We start from the raw sequence: 18,446 nt of genomic DNA, 5'->3' as shown, positions 1-18,446 counted from the left end.
GTTCCCCCAAGATAGCATAATGTTCTCTGAAAGCAAGAGATAATCACTTGATGATGACAACCTTCTTTTGACATGCGGACTTTCACCTGAGAATTTAAACTACTTTTTGTTCAGAGGCATCTACCTCAGATTTTTAATGGAGGGGAATGTCTTCCTCCTACCAGCACTCCCTACACTCTTGCCCCTAACCCCATCCCCATCCCCCAAGCAACTGTCTTTCTGATATTGAGATCATTTATTTAGTTGGAATCAGAAGAGACTTTAGAGATCAGGACTTCCCACATTCTCTCCTCCTCCCCAATATTTCACACTAGAACCACAAGATCTAGAAGTGAAAGGAACCTTAAGGATCACTTCATCCAATCCAATACCTCAGAAAGATTAGATAATTGGCCCAGGGTCATAGAAGTATTAAGTAACAGATAATTTTTAAACCCAGATCCATTTACTCCAAAATCTAGGGCATTTTCTGCTCTTCAGTTATCTTCTTTCTACTCTTTTGGGTGTCTCACTCTCATCTTTCCCCATTCCACAAATTGTCCACCTCTCCAGATCCAAGTTGGAATAATTGAATTAAGCGTTGTGAGCACTGCCTGATCCTTTCCTGGCTACTCTCTCCCCCTGCTGGCTGTCTCCAAGTTGCAGCAAATGGATGCATATGTAAAAACACATTACAGAGATCAGAAATACACCAGTTGGGGTGATCCAGACCTTATGCTTTTGAGGGACTGTCATACTCATGGAGAGAAGAGGCTACTACTAGCCCGCTGGGTTGACACTACTAGCTGGTGCTAAGAACACATTTTTCCTAAGGTTTATAACTGAGGTAGATCAGTAAGGCTACTTCCACAAGCCAGAGCCATAATTTGTAATTTTTGTACACTGAGGAAGTGGGATGAAACTTGTGTTATGTGTGGGGACAGGGTTTGGGGGAGGGGTATGGTGGAAGTTGGAGAGTAACTTCTGATCACTGCTGATGTGTTGGCAGTTCTAGGGCTGTACCAATTTGGGAAGCAGCCTCCAGGGAGAGGAAGCATATAAAACTCCCTATTTTTCTAATTAGTCTTGCTAAGTTCAATTGTGTCTATATCTATATCTTTTGAAGTATGGTGAAGTAGCCTCTAAAGCCTCTAAAGTATGGCACACTGAAGCCTTAATAACCTACCTCTAGTGATTCCTCTGCCTTAAGCCGCACACAAGGAAGTCTCTCTATAGTCTGGCATCTCAGTATAATGAGTCGATCTATACCCCACCTGCTTCACCAACAACTAGGCAAAGTGAACATCACTGTCTTTCCTATTTCATCTCAGGCTGCATTTGGTACTTTCGTGACTTTATTTCTCCTTTGAAGTTGCTTGCCATGATCATTTCTCATCTGCTTTGACCTAAATCCAAATATTGGAGTAAGGAAGAAGTGGTAGAGGAAATGAAATGCAATTGGCCCTGAATCCTAACCCTGTTTTCCAGAGATAATACTGGCTTTGGAACTAGGGTACAAGAAGACTATGTCCTTTTAAAGATTCCAGGTCATATTTGTCCTACTTGCCATTCCTTATGCCCCAAATACACAAAAATAGTGTGTAGGCCCAGTGGGCTGACAGCTATGCCTTCTGAGTACAGAAATTGCTGGTCCCATGTTAAATAACTTTTCCTGAAATAGTTAAATGTCAACTTCCTACTATGAAGGCTGGGACCAGGTTACTTCCCTTAGTACAAGCCATGGAGCTGCCACAATTGCAGCAGCAGGGACCTGTAAAACTTGATTTTCACCTTAATTATGTCATGAGTAGCTTCTTAACTTGTCACGATGTGGTTACATAATCATCTGAGTATCAGAAAACAAAAAGGTGATTTCTTTTTAAGACTCCTGACTCAAGGTCTCTACTGACTATCCTTTGGCACCATTCCAGTCAATCCTCCCAGAAATCACAGGGTTCTGTTTCATAATACTCCATTTTGCCACATCTGCAGTTATAATTCATATATACTGTCCACAGAGTATGAGATCACTGCAGACTATCTTCCTCCATAACTTTCTCTATTTAAAAAAATAACAACAATTAGATAATCATCATTATAATAAATTAAAGGGGATGGGGTAGGGAAAAGAAATGGTGTCACTCCTGCCAGTTTTGTCCAACATTAGGAAATTATATTAACCAGAAAACAGGAAAGGAAATCAGGGAAAGAAAAAAAAAGGCAAATACTCACCGCAGCTGAGCATCACATCTTTCTACAAGTTTTTTTATTTGATCTTGACAACATTTTAGCAAATCAACCTCCTGCAATGCAAAATGTCTGCCAGTTAGAAGTGATAGCAATTCTCAGAAACTGACTATTCTCTTGTCTGGCTAGTCTCATAGCCTTCTCACTCAGCTGCTTAAAGGGGGAACTTGAGAGATGGAACAGAGAATATTGGCATCCAAAATTCACCTTTATTTTCTTTAATGGGCCAGCAAATGGAAGCTTATTAACAACAAAATAATTAGATGATGTGGGCCTGATGAATTAATGGAAACCTACTTGATCTATTTCCTTTTTGAATTGATGAGGAAATGGACCTACTTGTCACAAGCCAACTGAAATTTCTGCAAAAGATCTGAAACTAGACTTGTCAAAAAACTGAAATGACTGGAGGAAACTCTATCTTGTTGGTTTTTCATTTTAGTAGATTTCTGGATTTGCATATTTTTCATGTTTCGTAAGAATGATTTTTTTTTGGAGATCAATTAAGTCTTTTATACACCTCATAGGAATACACATCATAGAAATCAACCAATGACCATTGCAGGAGACAAGATGATCCATTATATTTATGGAACACTTTACAAATAAAATCCTTTCACTTATATGAACTCATTTATTCCTATGATCACTCCATGAGATGGGCAGAAAAGGAATACTTATCTTCATTTACAGAAAAAGAAGCCAGACAGGTTTGGTGACATCCAATGTCACTCAGTGAGACAACAGCAGAATCAGGACTAAAATCCAGTCTCCTGATTCCCAATCTGGTGCTCTCTTACAAAATATTATCTATCCTCTGATAGGAGTGTGGTATAGTAAAAGGAATTTTGAACTTAAGATTGAGGAACTGTGAGCTCTGATATGTATTGGTGGTGGACCCTGGATAAATCTCTTAATAATAGTAGTAGTGATGATAACAATAATAACTTTTTTATATATGGGTATCTAGGTGCCACAGTGGATAAAGTGCTGAGCCTGGAGTCAGGAAGATCTGAGTTCAAATTTGGCCTCAGACACTTCCTAGCTGTGTCATCCTGAGCATGTAACTGTTTGCCTCAGTTTCCTCATCTGTAAAATAAGCAGGAGAAGGAAATAGCAAACCATTCTAATATTTTTGCCAAGAAAACCCCAACTAGGGTCAGTTAATGAAGAGTCCAACTGAAAAACAACAGTTACACAGCACTTCTAGGCTTGCAAATCGTTTTACTTATTATATATATCATATCATTTGATTTTTCCAACAAACCTAAGAAGTATAATTATTACCCTCTTTTTTGTTTTAATTTAATATCTTATTTTTCCTAATTATATGCAAAAACCTTACTTTTAAAGATAAAGAAATGGAGATTGAAAGAACTTAAGGGACTTGCCTAGAGTCATATAACCAGTAAGTGTCTAAGGTAGTCTTCTTTATCCTCTGTTTGCCTTGGTTCCCTCATCTGTAAAATTGGGTCAATAGTATACTATCTACAAATTTATTCTGAGGAGAGCACTTTGTGAATCTTAAAAGCATTCTTACATCATGTGCCTTATTTTCTCTTTTTTTTCCTCCTGCCCTTCCATATTTTATAATATGCATTTCCCCTCTTTCTTCTCTACTCCTCCCATATGTTCCAGGTGTTACATAATCCTGCTAAAATCACATAAGACTAAGGAGGTTGCTGAGTCTTTCATTCTATCAATGCATTCTATTAATATGGATGCAAGACTGGAAAGAAAATTAGAATGAGTCTAAAAGAAATCAGTAATCAGGGCAATTGAGAATTTCAGTAAAGAATGAAAACAAATCAACTCACCTTTGTACTTTCCTTTTGAATGCTGGTACTGATGTTCCTGCCATCTGTTATATCTTCCCTTGTGGGACATAGTTTTGTTTTGTTTTTTGGTGGCCTAATATACTTATTCTAAATCTTATCTTAATTTACATTTTGTTTGTACAACAACTTTTTATTCCTCTATCTTTCCCAACAGATGACAGAACTCATCTAACAGGTCATTCATAAAGCAGACATGGAAGGGACCTGAGAGGCCTTCTGGTCAAAACACTTCATTTTGTGGATGGAGAAAAGTGACTTGATGTCACAAAGTTACAAAGATAATAAAGGTCACGGGTGGCCTTTGAACCTAGGTCTTCTGATTCCTGGGCCTTATTATACAACACCTTTGTCTGATAGACAAGTAAATGGAAATTGGTCCCTTGACTCCCAATTCAGTATTCTTTCCCCCCAATCTCATATAGCACCGAAAACTGAGCCCCAGAAAGGCAAAGACATTTTCCAAAAGTTACCTGAGGTTGTACCTCAGGTTCTCAAAGTCTTATATCTTGTTTAGCAATCTAGTGTTTTGTTTTGTTTTATCATGTCACACAGCCACAGATCTGCAGTCTGAGTGATTTTCTTATGCCTTTCTAAAGCTTGACATATCCTGGAGAGAAATGCAATGTCTTTACTCAACGAGAACTGCTCAGAATTTTTTTTTCTAACTCTCCCTCTGATTTATTCCTGCTTTCTCTCATAACCTGTTAGCTGTACCCAACCAAACAAAATAGCCCTATCTTAGGAAACTGCAGCCAACCCCGGGTACTCTTGACTTGCCTATGACCCTATACATAATCTTGTGGGGAGGATGAATAGATGGATGAGATTTCATACCTGGATAAGGTTTTTTTCAACAATGTCATGGACTAAATCGACACCTATCCGCTTTTCACGATGGTACAAACATTCGAGGGCCACCTGCAAAGAAGGAAGAAAAAGATAAGACAGTGTGTTCTCTGATTATATTTAGATCACTGTGCACAGGGATGATTCACATCTACCTCTGCCTGCATTTGTTCTTTTTACTTAGAAAGTTGTACTTTGAGTTTGGGATTTGTATTTTTGGCTTCATTGGGTTTTGTAACTGTGCCTTTGGATACAAATACTCCCCTTTCTTCTTCTCACTTTGAAGCTGTAGCCTTATCACCCAATCTGACTCTTACAATTATAACATATAAACATACTCTTGGGGCATTTGAAGACCACTTCTTTATCCAGACCTTTATCCAAAGCTCCCATTCCATCTCTTTCAGGAAGTGTTCCTTGACCATCTAAGCTTACACATTCCTCCCTTTACTAAACTATTTCGCTCAATGTTTCCATTTCCACTTAACACTCAACCAAATACGAACAATAGTTTTTATGTTATTAACTTTCGTTTACTATATATCTTTTATTCCCAATGAGCTTGGAACTGTATCTTATACTTCTTTATATCCCTCATAAGGTCTGTTACATTGTGGTCTCATGACCTTAATACAGACATACTCAATAGAAAAGGAAAGGACTGCAGCTGAACTTGGCATATTGACTTAAATCACAATTATTCAGCCTTTTGGAATAGTCTGTGCCTAATTATACCTCAGGATTGCTTACAAAAACAATACAAAAACTTCCCAGGGATACAACTACAACTCTGGGGGACTGTGATCAGACTCACCAGTCACCCAAAAAACCAGATACTCCATGGCCATGTAGTCCTACCATGTTAAGTCATTACCTGTGCATCTCGTTCTTACTCCTGTCAAGACAAATGACTATATCTGAAATATAAAGTCAATTAATCAATAAAGATTTGATAAGGCCCTATTATGTACTGAGAATACAAAGACAATCAAATAATCTTTGTTTTTGAGGAAGGATTGCTATTGGGCAAGGCACAATGTACATATACAGATACATACAAAACAGAGAAAAATTGAGAACCCACAACTGTAAGATTTAAAGAAAACTTCTTGTGAGTTCCTTTAATATCCAACTTGGCTCACTTAATTATGCATGAAATGAAGGACCTTTAAAGCTGGATAAAACACTGAAAGGACATTTAGTCTGTTCTCCAATTTTTAGACTTCAGTCATCCTCAACAAAAGAAGGCTCTTATTTCTTTTGAAAGATGTCTAGAAAAGCAATTTCATGTCCTCTTAGTTACCTATTCCATTAAGTATTAATAATTATTATTATAATTTGCCTTTATATGTACATACCTTAATGGTATCACACACTTAAGAACATACACATTTATTTGTGGGAGATGGTGATGTAATGGTTGTGCATGCTCAGTGTGTTGTAGTGAAATAATCATACTGAGGTATTTAAGGGAGTCTCAAACACAGAAGACTCTTAGACACAGATGCAAGAGAAGACGCTGGACCCCACCTTTGACCATCCTTGTGGGTCTTCATCACTCCTCCACTAAGACCAAGGACTCGGGTTGGTCCCAAGATCCTCCAGGAAGCTAGCTCAAACACAGGTGGTCATGCCCTCCCTGACTTCTCAGGGAGGTTTTATTAAAAATAACTTTTAAAAATTGTTGCTTATTGCTCCATCTCCAAAACTCCGCATATTATGCCACAGGCAGCCATGTTACTTGATCACTCTTTATCTCAGCCCCCTACCATAGACTTCTCCAAGGAAGAGATGTTCAGAAGCAGTGTAAGCAGGCACTCAAAAATCCTTCCAGACTCTTTCCAAGCAATCTTCATAAGACTATCCCTGGAATTAAGCCACATGGTCCTCTCATCAATGTTTGCTTGGACAGAAAGAGCTGCACCAAAGAGGCAAATAAGAGAAGGCTCCTTAAATGTGATGAAGGAGTTATTCATTAAACTTTGGAAAGCCTGACAGAGATCAGCCCTGTACAATAGATTTAAATGGAAGCCTGCCAACCACCAAAGAAGGCTCTGAAATTACCAAACTAAAAAAATGTTTCTGAAAACAATTAGTCACCAAGCTATGCTCAGAAAACTGCTGACGTGTGTTCCTCTATGGAGGGGAATCCTTTCAGTCATATATATTGAATCATAAGCCCCAATGAAGTTTTTATTATGATCATGTATCTCTCCATCAATCCCAGAATAATAACTAGGATTCTATTTTTTTAAGGAACAGAAGGTTAAAGGGGGGCAGTATATTAGAAGAGTTTTTAAAGGAAGGGACAGGAGAGAATAATGGTTTTGAAAGAATAACTACTGATTGGTTCACTTATCTGTGATGTCATAAAGATCACTAGAAGATAGGTGTTAGTGATATAACTACACCGTTCAGGTAAAGACTTTGAAGTGAGAAGAGAATAAGAGAAGATGGTACCAAGGACTGTAGGAAAAGTGCAGATCAGATCTACACTCATATGCCTCAACCCTATCATTGATCTGGTTAACCACTCAGACATGCATCTCATATTCCAAACTTCATGCATGGAACCAGATAGCCAGCTATGTGAATTCTTATGAGATATTCAGTTCAATTTGGAAGAGGTAGGAATTTAAATAAATAGTGCTTGGATTAATTAACAATTTCAGGAAACTCCTGGAAGGCAGGTACCATTCTATTTTTTAGACAAAAATGCCTGGTACATAGTAAAAATTCAATAAATATTTCATGTTTTGAAGTGAATTGTATTTACAAAAAGACTACCCTGCAGTACTGATTATTTTATGACATTTTCTACTGTCTTTTCAAAGCTCTTCTACTTCTGACATACCAAGTTAGTGATTAAGTTAGCTTTTTTGTATGTTTGACATAGTCTGCTCACTCTATACACCTACATGTACTCACCTGCAGTGGATTTTCTAGCTCGTCAGCCGCACACACTAGTCGCTTCTTGACAGTGCTCAGTGCATGGCTCTCATTCAATAACCTGTCTAGTTCATAGGTCAGCTCTGATTTCCAGAAGCCAATATCAGATAGCCTTTGGCACAGGTTTCTGCAGGTGCCATCCTGCATCTGTTCAGTCAACTGGCCTTTATCCTGCATCAGCCTCATAGAATCAGCTGTCATCCTGTTAGCCCACTGCCGACAGGTTTCAGCCCCACGCAACTGGGCCATGTTCGACTGGTCCCAGTCATGGTGGCTATACCGGGAGAACAGGGCAGTGCGCAGGGCAGGCAGGATAGTGGGAGGCCTCAAGGGACTCCGGCCTCTGGTCCCCTCAGCAGGACAGCTCTGGTTGGCGGAGACTTTGTAACATACATTAGGCTTCCATGAGTTAGGTTGTCGGTATCCTGGCAAATGATAAGGTTGGTAACTCTCCTGAGTGATCGTAGCAGGAGGCAACTCAGACAAAGCATAAGATTTTTTTGGGCTGCAGTAACTGGCAGTCTGAGTCGTTCCAAGAAACTCCATCTTCTACCATAAAGCTCTTATCAACGAAACTCTGCAGAAGTCACAGGCATCTGGAATTATTATGCTTGATTCTATAAGCTAAGGATTTTTTGTATTGTAGGAACTGAAAGCACCTCTATGACTCAGAGCTGTTGTCATAAAGCCCTAGTGGAGAAGACTTGTGTTCCTCATTCAATGAGCTTTCAGCAGGCTAACCCATTGACATCCTTACTTAAGAATAAGACTAGTTCTTTCAAACCATTTTATTGGTCAATAAGCATTTTCTTAAAAATAAGTTTTTTATGGATATCTTCTATTTCTTACATTATCAAAGTCATCCCAAATATCTCTCTTCCATCTTCTCCCAGAGAACCAACCCATATAACAAACAGTGTTTTTAGAGAGAAAAAAAAGCTCAAAAGAACTGATGAATACGTTGAAAAAGTCTGAAAACATGTGCAATGTGTAAAACCTGTAGACCTACATCTCCACAAAAGGATGGATTCGGTATGTCCTTTCATATTTCTTCATTCAAATCCTACTTGAACTTTATAATTTTGTTACATTTACTTTTTAAATAAGTTTTTATTGATATTTTCTGTTTCTCATATTATCATGGTATCCCACATGTTTATTCCCATCTCCCCCCAAAAAGTCACTCCGTTACATTCATACATCACAATTTATTTAATGATTCCCCAGTGATGATCATCTACTTTATTTCCAACTCTTATCTGCCACAAAATATTTTTGATATAAATATTTTGGATTATATGGGGACTCTCTTTTCATCAATGACTTCCTTAGCATATTGGCTCTGTAATGGAACATGAACTTTATTTGCAAAATTCATAATTTACAAAGAGTTGGTACATAAGTTGCATAATTCTGAATGGCTTTACAAAATGCTTGTACCATTTCATAGTGCTACCAAAATTGTGTTAGAGTGACTATCATTCTGTAATCCCTTCAACATTGACTATTGTCATTTTTTGTCTTTTTTGCATATTTGCAGGGTATGAGGTAAAACTTCAGGGTTGTTTTGATTCATGTTTCTCTTATTAATGATTTGGAGTATTTTTTCATGTGGTTGTAAATATTTTGCAATTCTTTTGAGAACTACTTTTTTCATATCCTTTGGATAAGAATTCTTATTTTGATATAATTTTTTTCCATTTGACTTTCTCAGCCTAAATGTGTTAATTTTATCTGCTACATAATTTTCAAGAAATCAGAGTTATCTAGTTTATCTTTTCTAATTGCTAATATCTCTTATTTAGTTAAGAATACATTTCCTACCCATAACTATGAGAAATGTCATCTGTTTTGCTTCTAATTTTTGTTGATGTTGTATGTTTTTTAACATTAAGTTCACATATCCATTTAAAATGTATTGTGGAATATAGTATAAGATGTTGTTCTACATCTAATTTTTACCAGAGTTCTTTACAGTTTTCCCAGCAGTTTTTTATCAAATACTATACAACTATATCAAGTAAGATAAAACAACTATATTTTGTTGCTTACAAGAAATATTTTAAAAACAAAGACATATAAAAAATAAAACTGAAGAGATAGGAGAAAAATTTAGCATGCACCAAGTGAATTCAAAAAAGCTGGTACTGCCATCATGTTATTAGACAAAGCAAAAACATTTAAAAAATTAAAATTATACTATACTTAAAGGAATCATAGGGCAGCGAAGTGGCATGACAGTTTTCCTAGGTGATTTAGATTTTCTACTTTATTAAACAGAGTTATTGAATTTTGTTATTTCTGATTTTTGATCATTTAGTCTGTTCCACTGATCTGACTATTTTTTAATCAGTATCAGGTGGTTTTGATGATTGCTACCTTATAAAATAATTGAGTTTTGAAAATTTTATTCCCTATTTCTTTTCATCATTTCATGTGACATTTTAAATCTTTTGTTTTTACAAATTCTATTATTATTTTATCAAGTTCTGTAAAATATTCCTTTTGTAATCTAATAAAATAGATAACTTCAATTTCTTGAAAACATTGTAGCAGACAAAATTCACACACAGACTAAGAAAGGTCAAATGGAAAAAAAATATATCAAAATAAAATTCTTATCCAAAGGATAGCATTAACATGTAAGTTAATTTGGATAGTATTGACATTTTGTTATGTTGGCATAGCCTAGCCATGAGCACTGAATATTCCTCCAGCTATTTAAGTTTTTTTTAATGTCTTTTAAGTAGCATTTTGCAACTGAATATATCAAGACTTTTGCATGCTTTCAGAGATGAATCCTCAGATATTTTATAAATTTTGTAGTTATTTGGGGGAAAGAATTATATAATCAAATAAATGCAAGAGAGAAAAAGGAAATAATAAGCAAAACATCAAAGAAAAAAGTCAAAAAACGAAAGGAAGAAATCAGGGATGAACAAGTGGAAACAGAGCCACCTTTAAAAGAATAAAATGAAGGAATTTGACTATGTTTACAGCAACAGAAGAAAAATTTAACTTGAAAAAAACAATATTAGACACAGATGGAGGAAAATATAAATCTTTCCCCCCACCTGAGGCAATTAGGATTAAGTGACTTGCCCAGGGTCACACAGCTAGGAAGTGTTAAGGGTCTGAGGTCAAATTTGAATTCAGGTCCTCCTGACTTCAGGGCTGGTGCTCTATCCACTGCACCACCTAACTGCCTCCAGCTAGGTATATGTTAGATATAAATCTAACATAACTTTAAATGCAAAAAATACTTAACAATCTAATAAAACAAATTAACAAATTGGATAAGAAAAAAACTATATTTTGTTGCTTACAAGAAATATTTTAAAAACAAAGACATCTAGAAAATAAAACTGAGGAGATAGGAGAAAAATTTAGCATGCACCAAGTGAATTCAAAAAAGCTGGTGCTGCCATAATGTTATTAGACAAAGCAAAAACATTAAAAAAAATTAAAATTATGTTATACTTAAAGGAACCATAGGGCAGCGAAGTGGCATGACAGATACAGAATTAAGCTTAGTATCAGGAAGACTAATCTTCCTGAATTTAAATCTGGCCTCAGATACTTATTGGCTGTGTGACCCTGGGAAAATCACTTAAGCCATTTTGCCTACCTTTGTTTATCTAGAAAATGAACTGGAGAAGAAAATGGCAGATCACCCCAGAATCTTTGCCAAAAACACTCTAAATGGGATCACAAAGAATTGACACAAATAAAACACTGAAAAGACCATTAACAGCAAACCACCACCAACAACAACAATTTAAATGCTCCAAATGCATAGAAGAAATATTATCTGAGCTCCATGAAGACATGGACAGTTACAATTACACAACAGTGATAAGAGACTTCAATATCCCTCTCTTAGTTTTGTAATAGGTGAGAAAAGCAAAAGGAAAAATATGGGAACTGAATAAATTGTTGGAAAAACTAAAGTTCAAAAAGTTATAGGGTCTTCTAAATAGGACGCAAAAGAAAATACATATTCTTAACATCACATAGAATTTTTACAAAAATTCACCAGATACTTGCAAGCAAATGTAAAAAGAAACAGTAAATACATTATTTACAGATCATAATGCGATAAAAAAAATTTTAATTTAATTTTTTTTTAGGGCTGGATCCTGAGTACAAGAGAGACAGACCTTGATATATAAAAAACAATTAAGCAAATACGGCCAATTAATTAAAAGGAAACAATACAACATTTGGTCATCTGATTTCATTAATTCTAATGAAGAATTAGACAGTAATAAGATAAAGATGTAATGTAAAAGTTTTCTAATTAAATGGAGATGAAGTTTTTATTAAAAGCAGAGGAGTTATAGTCCCTGTTTGTTGGGCAATTTACAATAAATCGATAAACTCAGAAAACCAAGCCATTGTTTTCTTCACTCATTTCATCTTTTATCAACCACGATATTAACAAAATAGAAGAAGAGAGTATTAATGAATTGAATATACATTTAAAAAATCAGAAAGTGGACAAAAATGTTAAGCACAAAAGAGAGGATATTAAAAATTGAGGGAAATAGATAAACTGGGAACAAAACCCCGTAAAAATAGTAAATAAAACTAAAAAGTAGTTCTTTGAAAACACTGACATAATCTTAATAAAAAGAAGAGATCAGAAAATCCATTAAATAAAATAGTAAATAGCAAAAACAAACTAAATAAAAAGAATTTAAATATATTATATACCTTTATATGCTAACAAAGTTGAGAACACAAAAGAAATAAAGGAATACCTTCAAAAATACATAATACCTAAATTATCAGAAAACCATTTAGAGATCTTAAATAACCCCATCTCAGAAAAGGAAATCTCTGTCTCCTGTAATGGAACTATCAAAGTAAAAAACAATTGAATTTGATGGATCTGTGCTCCTTTCCAAAAAGCATCATTCTTTTCATTATTCATCCTTCCTTTTTCTCTACTTTAAACTCTCATTCTCTGATTCACAACTCCTATAATTATTTGGTCTCTGTTTTTCTTCTATTCCTCATTCAATCAAAGTTCCCTAGGGGATACATTCTACACTTTCCCCTCTGGGCAGTTTTTCCCTCTGGGCAGTACACTATCTTGTAGAGTTTGCTCTGTGGATTCCCTTTTTTCTTTGTGCCTAGCTATAAGAACAATTTCAGATATCAAAGAGTACAACGTCCCATTGTAAGATTCCACCAAGTTCCTAACTATGCAGCCCACAACTAATCTTTACCCTTTTCCTCAAAATCTCCTCCATAGGTCCATGTTCTATTCACTCATTATAGGTGCCATTACATTCTAGGATTTCCAGCTCTCTAGCAACTCTTCTCCCTCAAGGTAGAACAAGTAAACTTTTCAAGCACCAAATTCTCCAGGCCAAACCCACCACAAGGTCCGTATCTCCTTTAATAAATTATCTCTTTTCTCCCAAAAGAGCATTCATCAGTGCAATTCCCCTGACCACAAATTTAAGCCTCCTTCCTTCTCCCTTTTTTTTCAATCCTTCCCCTTTCTCCTCACTTATTCCCTAGTAGGCTCTTCTCTTTCTGAGACTACAGGATTCACCTTAATCTCATTGCTACCCCTTAGTTTAATCTGGGCAAATCATGCATTCCTCTTTGTCCCCCCTTCATTGTATTCCCACATTGTAATGTCAAGATAAAACAAAACAAAAAATAACATTGAATTCACCTATAGGCAGGATGTTACCAGGTACTGCCCATAATGCTCCATGCTTTCCTCTTCACTATTACTTCCACCAAGGAGACCCCTGTCTCCTTCTGTCATTTAGAAAGAAGTTTCTCATTAGTATCTCTGCTGTTATGTTGTTGCTCCTGCTGTCTTGAGCAGCTACATTTATTCATTTTTCCTGCATTCTGTTGTTTAGGGTATTCAAAAAGCAAATGATCTCTTCATTTCTGATTTTTCTTTCAAAAAATGTTTCAAATGCCTGTTTATTGTTGAACATAGTCCCCCCCTTCCTCCCCCCGCCTCGTCATAGATGGTTAAGCTCAGATTTGCAGAGTAGCTTATCCTGAGCTACATTATTCCTTGGAACACATTATTCTATTCTCCCCTACATTTTTGTCGATACAGAATAGTCTTATGTTATTCAATTTTTTTCTTTTATATTTGAAAGTCTTTCTCCTGATCAATTGCAGAACTTGTTTCTGAACTGAATAGCTTAATTTAGCGGTTATGTGTCTTGAAGTTTGTAGCCTTGGGGTTTTTCTGAAAGTGTCCATGAATTTTTTCAAGTGATATATTTCATTTTCTATGTTCAAAAATTGTGGACAGCTCTCTTATTATTTCCTGAATTGTGATGTTAAGGACTTTTTGTATTGTCTTTTTTTCTTTTTTGAGAGAACTACAATCCTTATATACTAGGTCTTCAAGATCAATATGATTTGTTTGCATAATGAGCATATTTTCTTTTAATTTTATTGTATTTTGCTTCTTTTCTAAATTGTCACTTCTATACATTTGCATTCCCAATTTATTGTTTTCACTTTGATTTCTTTGGTGAGATTTGCCCACAGATTTTTTGCTATTCAGGAAATTTTTTTGCAAAAAAAATAATAATTTTGCTATTATTTGCTGTTCTTATAATTCTATCTTCTTTTTTTCACTCAAAAGGAGTGCATTAGGGTTGCATGCTCTCTTCATATTCTACCAGGCTCTCTGTCTCATCAAATGTTGGACTGGAACTTTGGAGAAGTATACTTGAAACAAGGTGTTAACTCAGTGGAACTGATGAGATAATGGTTCTCTAGTTCACATATATCTAGTATGATATAATAATATAATCACTTTAGATTGATATAATGATATAATCACTCTAGATTAGTTTAAACTCAGTATACTGTAATGATGTCATTGAAATCAGGTATTTAAGGGCTAAGAAAGACTGGAAGAGGGACATTCTATTTTTGACCATTCTGAGAGACCATTGTCTCTCCTGCCTACTCCACTAAGACTTGGGCTGGTCCGGAGATCCTCCAGAAAGCTAGCCCTGACTTTACAATTACTTGCTTACAGTCAGTTGGAATCAGAGATGGAAGATGAAAGCAAGTCTCCCTCTCTTTCAGGCCAGTTCCCAAACAACCAAATGCCTCTCAGTAACTATTACAATTAAGGAGTGCATAGATAACCTTTGGATCTATTTTTTGATGGGAGATATATATAAATTTCACCTTTTAGAAAACTTCACTATTTATTTCCAGTGTCTTGGAGACATACACAATATGGATTTAATGATTGGATTGGACTAGATTATTTCTTAAGCTGCTTTTAGCTCAATAGTAAATATCTATTTTGTGAAACTGCTAGTTTGGGAGAAGGCAAGCATGGTTTGAAGAGAGCAATTTTTCAATATCCTTATTATTAGACTATTATATTAGATAATCACTGTATTGAAATCATATATTTGAAAACTGGAAATTAAGCTGAATTATAGAAGATTGAATCAAATACTCAGATCTAGGTTAAATCTGTTGGGCCTATCCTTATTGCTAAGGTTTTATCTTTGTTTTACTGTGACTCTGGGCTCCAGAGCAGTACAAAATTTGATGATAGATCTACAAATATTCAAGAACTCTTTTTTTCTTTTCCTGGAGGCAATCAGAGTTAAATGATTTGCCCAGGGTCACATAGCCAGCAAGTGTCAGGCTGAATCTGAATATGCAGGATTATCAGACCCACCTAGTAGAGCAACTGAAAACTTCCTAGACCCTTCTTTCACTCTTTATTTTCAGTGTCTCACAAACACAAGTTCTCCCCAACACACATACATAGACCAAACATACAACTGTGATTTTCAAAATTGATCAACCATTTTGATACATCTACATCACCACTGATTGTCTCAATGACCTGGTTTATTTCTTTTGCTGTACCTAAAGTGAAGGCATCCTGGAATTCGTTTTCAGTATCCTAGCCATCTTCTAACCATCATAGCTCTTAACAGATACATTATTACACATGAGACAGAGGTATCATTTTGAGTACAAAAAATAGATGCTGAACTGACTGAGCAGAATGGGTAATTAGATGGAGGAAGTTCAAGAGTATAGATAGTAACTTCAGTGAGTTTATATGCTATTAAAACATGGGAAGAAATCATAGGTTCTTTACAGAAAGAAGGTTATTTTAAAAAATTTTAAAGCTAACCTTTTCCTACAATTCCCTAAAATTGTCACTTAGTCCTGACCCTGGATGAAAGTCTGGTGTTTTCCTTTAGGCTTGGTTAAAGAAAGTCCTTGATTCAAAATCTGACCATTCCTGGTAAGGCATGGTGACTCCATATGGTTGATCTTGGCAGTCAAAACTGTTTGTAAACTCAGGCATGAACTCTGAGAAAGAGACTGTTTCCCAATCATAGCCCACCCAGCACTATCTGCAGGCCTGATTTGAAAAGTGAAAAATATTCAGACCCAGATGCCTAAAGACAACAAAGGAGACCAGAAGGAAAATACTCAGTGTCTTGCAATCTATCATTGATGGTGGCCAACTTTTCTATGATCCAGAACAAGCTGTGTGCTTACTCAGCTCAGTAGGGGATTGCAGGGGGAAAGGGGGAGGGAAATTCTCACCATTTCTCGCTTGACAGATTTTGTGAATGATGTCAGTGCAATTCCTATTTAAAGTACATCATCCATGAAATACAACAAAATTGTCATGGGCCAATCAATGTCTGCCTTTTTCAAGTTTGGGGGTTTAGTTTTTGTTTCAAAAACAGCTGATGCCATGAAAGAAAAGATTAATCTTAAACTCTGTTCTTGGCTAATGAGTCCCTATTTATGTCCTGCTCCCTAGAAAAAGATTTCATGGGGACAAGAGGATGCATCCTCTTTAGAACTGTGCCATCTGCAAATTTGATAAACCACCTATCTATGCCTTTATCCAAGTTGGGGGAAGGGATTTAAGGAAAAGAGTCAGCAATATATTATACTGTAATGGGACATTATTATCCAGAATAATTGGGAAATGAAATGATTTAAAAAGGATAGATAGAACATCTAGACTCTCAAAAATGTGGTTGTGATCATCAGGGAAAACAAAAGTGTCATAATTTCCCATAAGTTCCTAGGTAACCATCTTGATCTGCCATTTCACTGTGGCACTAGAAAAAAATTCTTAAAGCTATAGTGAGGAAAAGAGTAAGGTCAAAGAAGGAATATGACCACATTGCAGAGATAGATAATTAGAAGGGAAAAGGAAGGGAAATAAGATAGAACTATTTAACTCTTATTCTGTTTTCTCTGCCAAGAAGAATATTCTTTTCATTGTAAAAAACATGACAAAAATAGTTTCTAGACAGTTAAAATACAAAATAAATGTAAAAGGAACTGGCCGATGAGGGACCAGTTCTGGGAGTATACATAGAGAACCCAGGTGTATGTTTAGTGAGCCTGCTTTTGGAATAAAGGAGCCTGCCTCTCCACTTCAGAATATGCACACGTATTTTCTGACTGTTTCCTGTCTGCTTATTGTAAGATGAATAAAAATATTTTTGATAGACTAGTGAGCTAGAATTGAGCATTAATAATAATAATAAAAAAAAGGCACTGACTAGTTGATTTAGTCTTCCTTTTTCCTGATTGCATTTGACTGAAGGGATGACAAGCTGTAAGCCTTCAAGTGGACAGAAAGGCCTCAAACTTTTGTTTTTCTACCCAGGCTGTTGCCACATGATCTGTGAATGCATGGCCAGGTTGATTCTATTCTTATTGGGTCTGTTCTTTCCTGGTCTTAGAAGAAGAAGTGACAGAGATAGAATAAACTAGGCTATGATTTAATAAGGTTAGGGAGCCTCCAGAGGTCCAGTGATGGAGACCCATGGCAGAAATGGTTGTAGCCCCCCAGCTCAGCTGGATGTTGTGCCATTACAGCCCTGAAGAATGATATGTGAGATCAAGCTCAGCAGTAAATTAACCTGGAAGCTGACATACCAACTCCTGAAGCACAGGAGGGACTCATTCAGTAACTATGTTACATTTGGAAGTGGACTTTGGGGTGACAGAAGCTTTATAGCAATCCCTTTATATTTGAGTCTATTCTTTGCAGAGACTGAGATGGAAAGGGAGAAAGTAAAAAGCACCTTGTTGCCCCTCAATAAATTCAGTTATCTACTTAGCACAAGTCAGGAATAATACCTATGTGAGGCAGCACATAACATCATTTTTTCCTGTTTTTTTTTTAGGTTTTTCCCCCTTTTCTTCATATTTTATTATTAAAAAATGGCTCTTGGAGATATGGTGGAGAAGAAGGGATTCACTGGGAAATGTAAACCATATAAAAATAAAAGGTGTAAACACAATTTATTGTTAAATTTTGTTTTTAATTATAGGGAATAGAATCATTACAGGAGGACTGAAGAAGAGAAAACATACTAAATTTCAAAAAGGGAAGTCTATAAGGAAATCCACCAAACCATATAGGCCAGGAAGCTTGACTTTTGATTCCTGGCAAAATTCTAGAATTAATATGTTTATGAAAGAACTGATTTCTTTAAGAAAGGAGATCACTAAGAAAGCAGAGACCACAAAAGGGGCTAGAATGTTTTTTTTATTTTTTTATTATTTTAG

The 18,446-nt window shown here is 35.9% G+C and overlaps 1 protein-coding gene and 1 long non-coding RNA gene across 2 annotated transcripts in view; one reads left to right on the top strand and one right to left on the bottom strand.

The window, feature by feature from the left end:
* Window positions 1-8,481, bottom strand: part of TEKT5 (tektin 5) — a 63,610-nt gene extending 55,129 nt beyond the window's left edge. The window contains exons 1-3 of the mRNA XM_003761706.4: window positions 7,839-8,481; window positions 4,899-4,982; window positions 2,212-2,282 (exon numbers count right to left, since the gene is read on the bottom strand). Coding sequence (XP_003761754.1) covers window positions 2,212-2,282; window positions 4,899-4,982; window positions 7,839-8,405 — 722 coding nt within the window. The 5' untranslated portion in view covers window positions 8,406-8,481. The remainder of the gene's footprint in view (window positions 1-2,211; window positions 2,283-4,898; window positions 4,983-7,838) is intronic.
* On the top strand, window positions 7,313-18,171 carry LOC116420279. The gene is made up of 3 exons (XR_004230589.1): window positions 7,313-7,537; window positions 8,753-8,891; window positions 18,062-18,171. It is a non-coding gene; the product is annotated as an uncharacterized LOC116420279 (long non-coding RNA).
* The last annotated feature ends 275 nt before the right edge of the window (window positions 18,172-18,446 follow it).

The sequence above is a fragment of the Sarcophilus harrisii genome, chromosome 1, assembly GCF_902635505.1.
Source record: "Sarcophilus harrisii chromosome 1, mSarHar1.11, whole genome shotgun sequence".
In the NCBI taxonomy this organism is placed as follows: Eukaryota; Metazoa; Chordata; class Mammalia; order Dasyuromorphia; family Dasyuridae; genus Sarcophilus; species Sarcophilus harrisii.
Note: the sequence above shows the minus strand (reverse complement) of the source record. Positions and strands in the feature narration are given on the sequence as shown.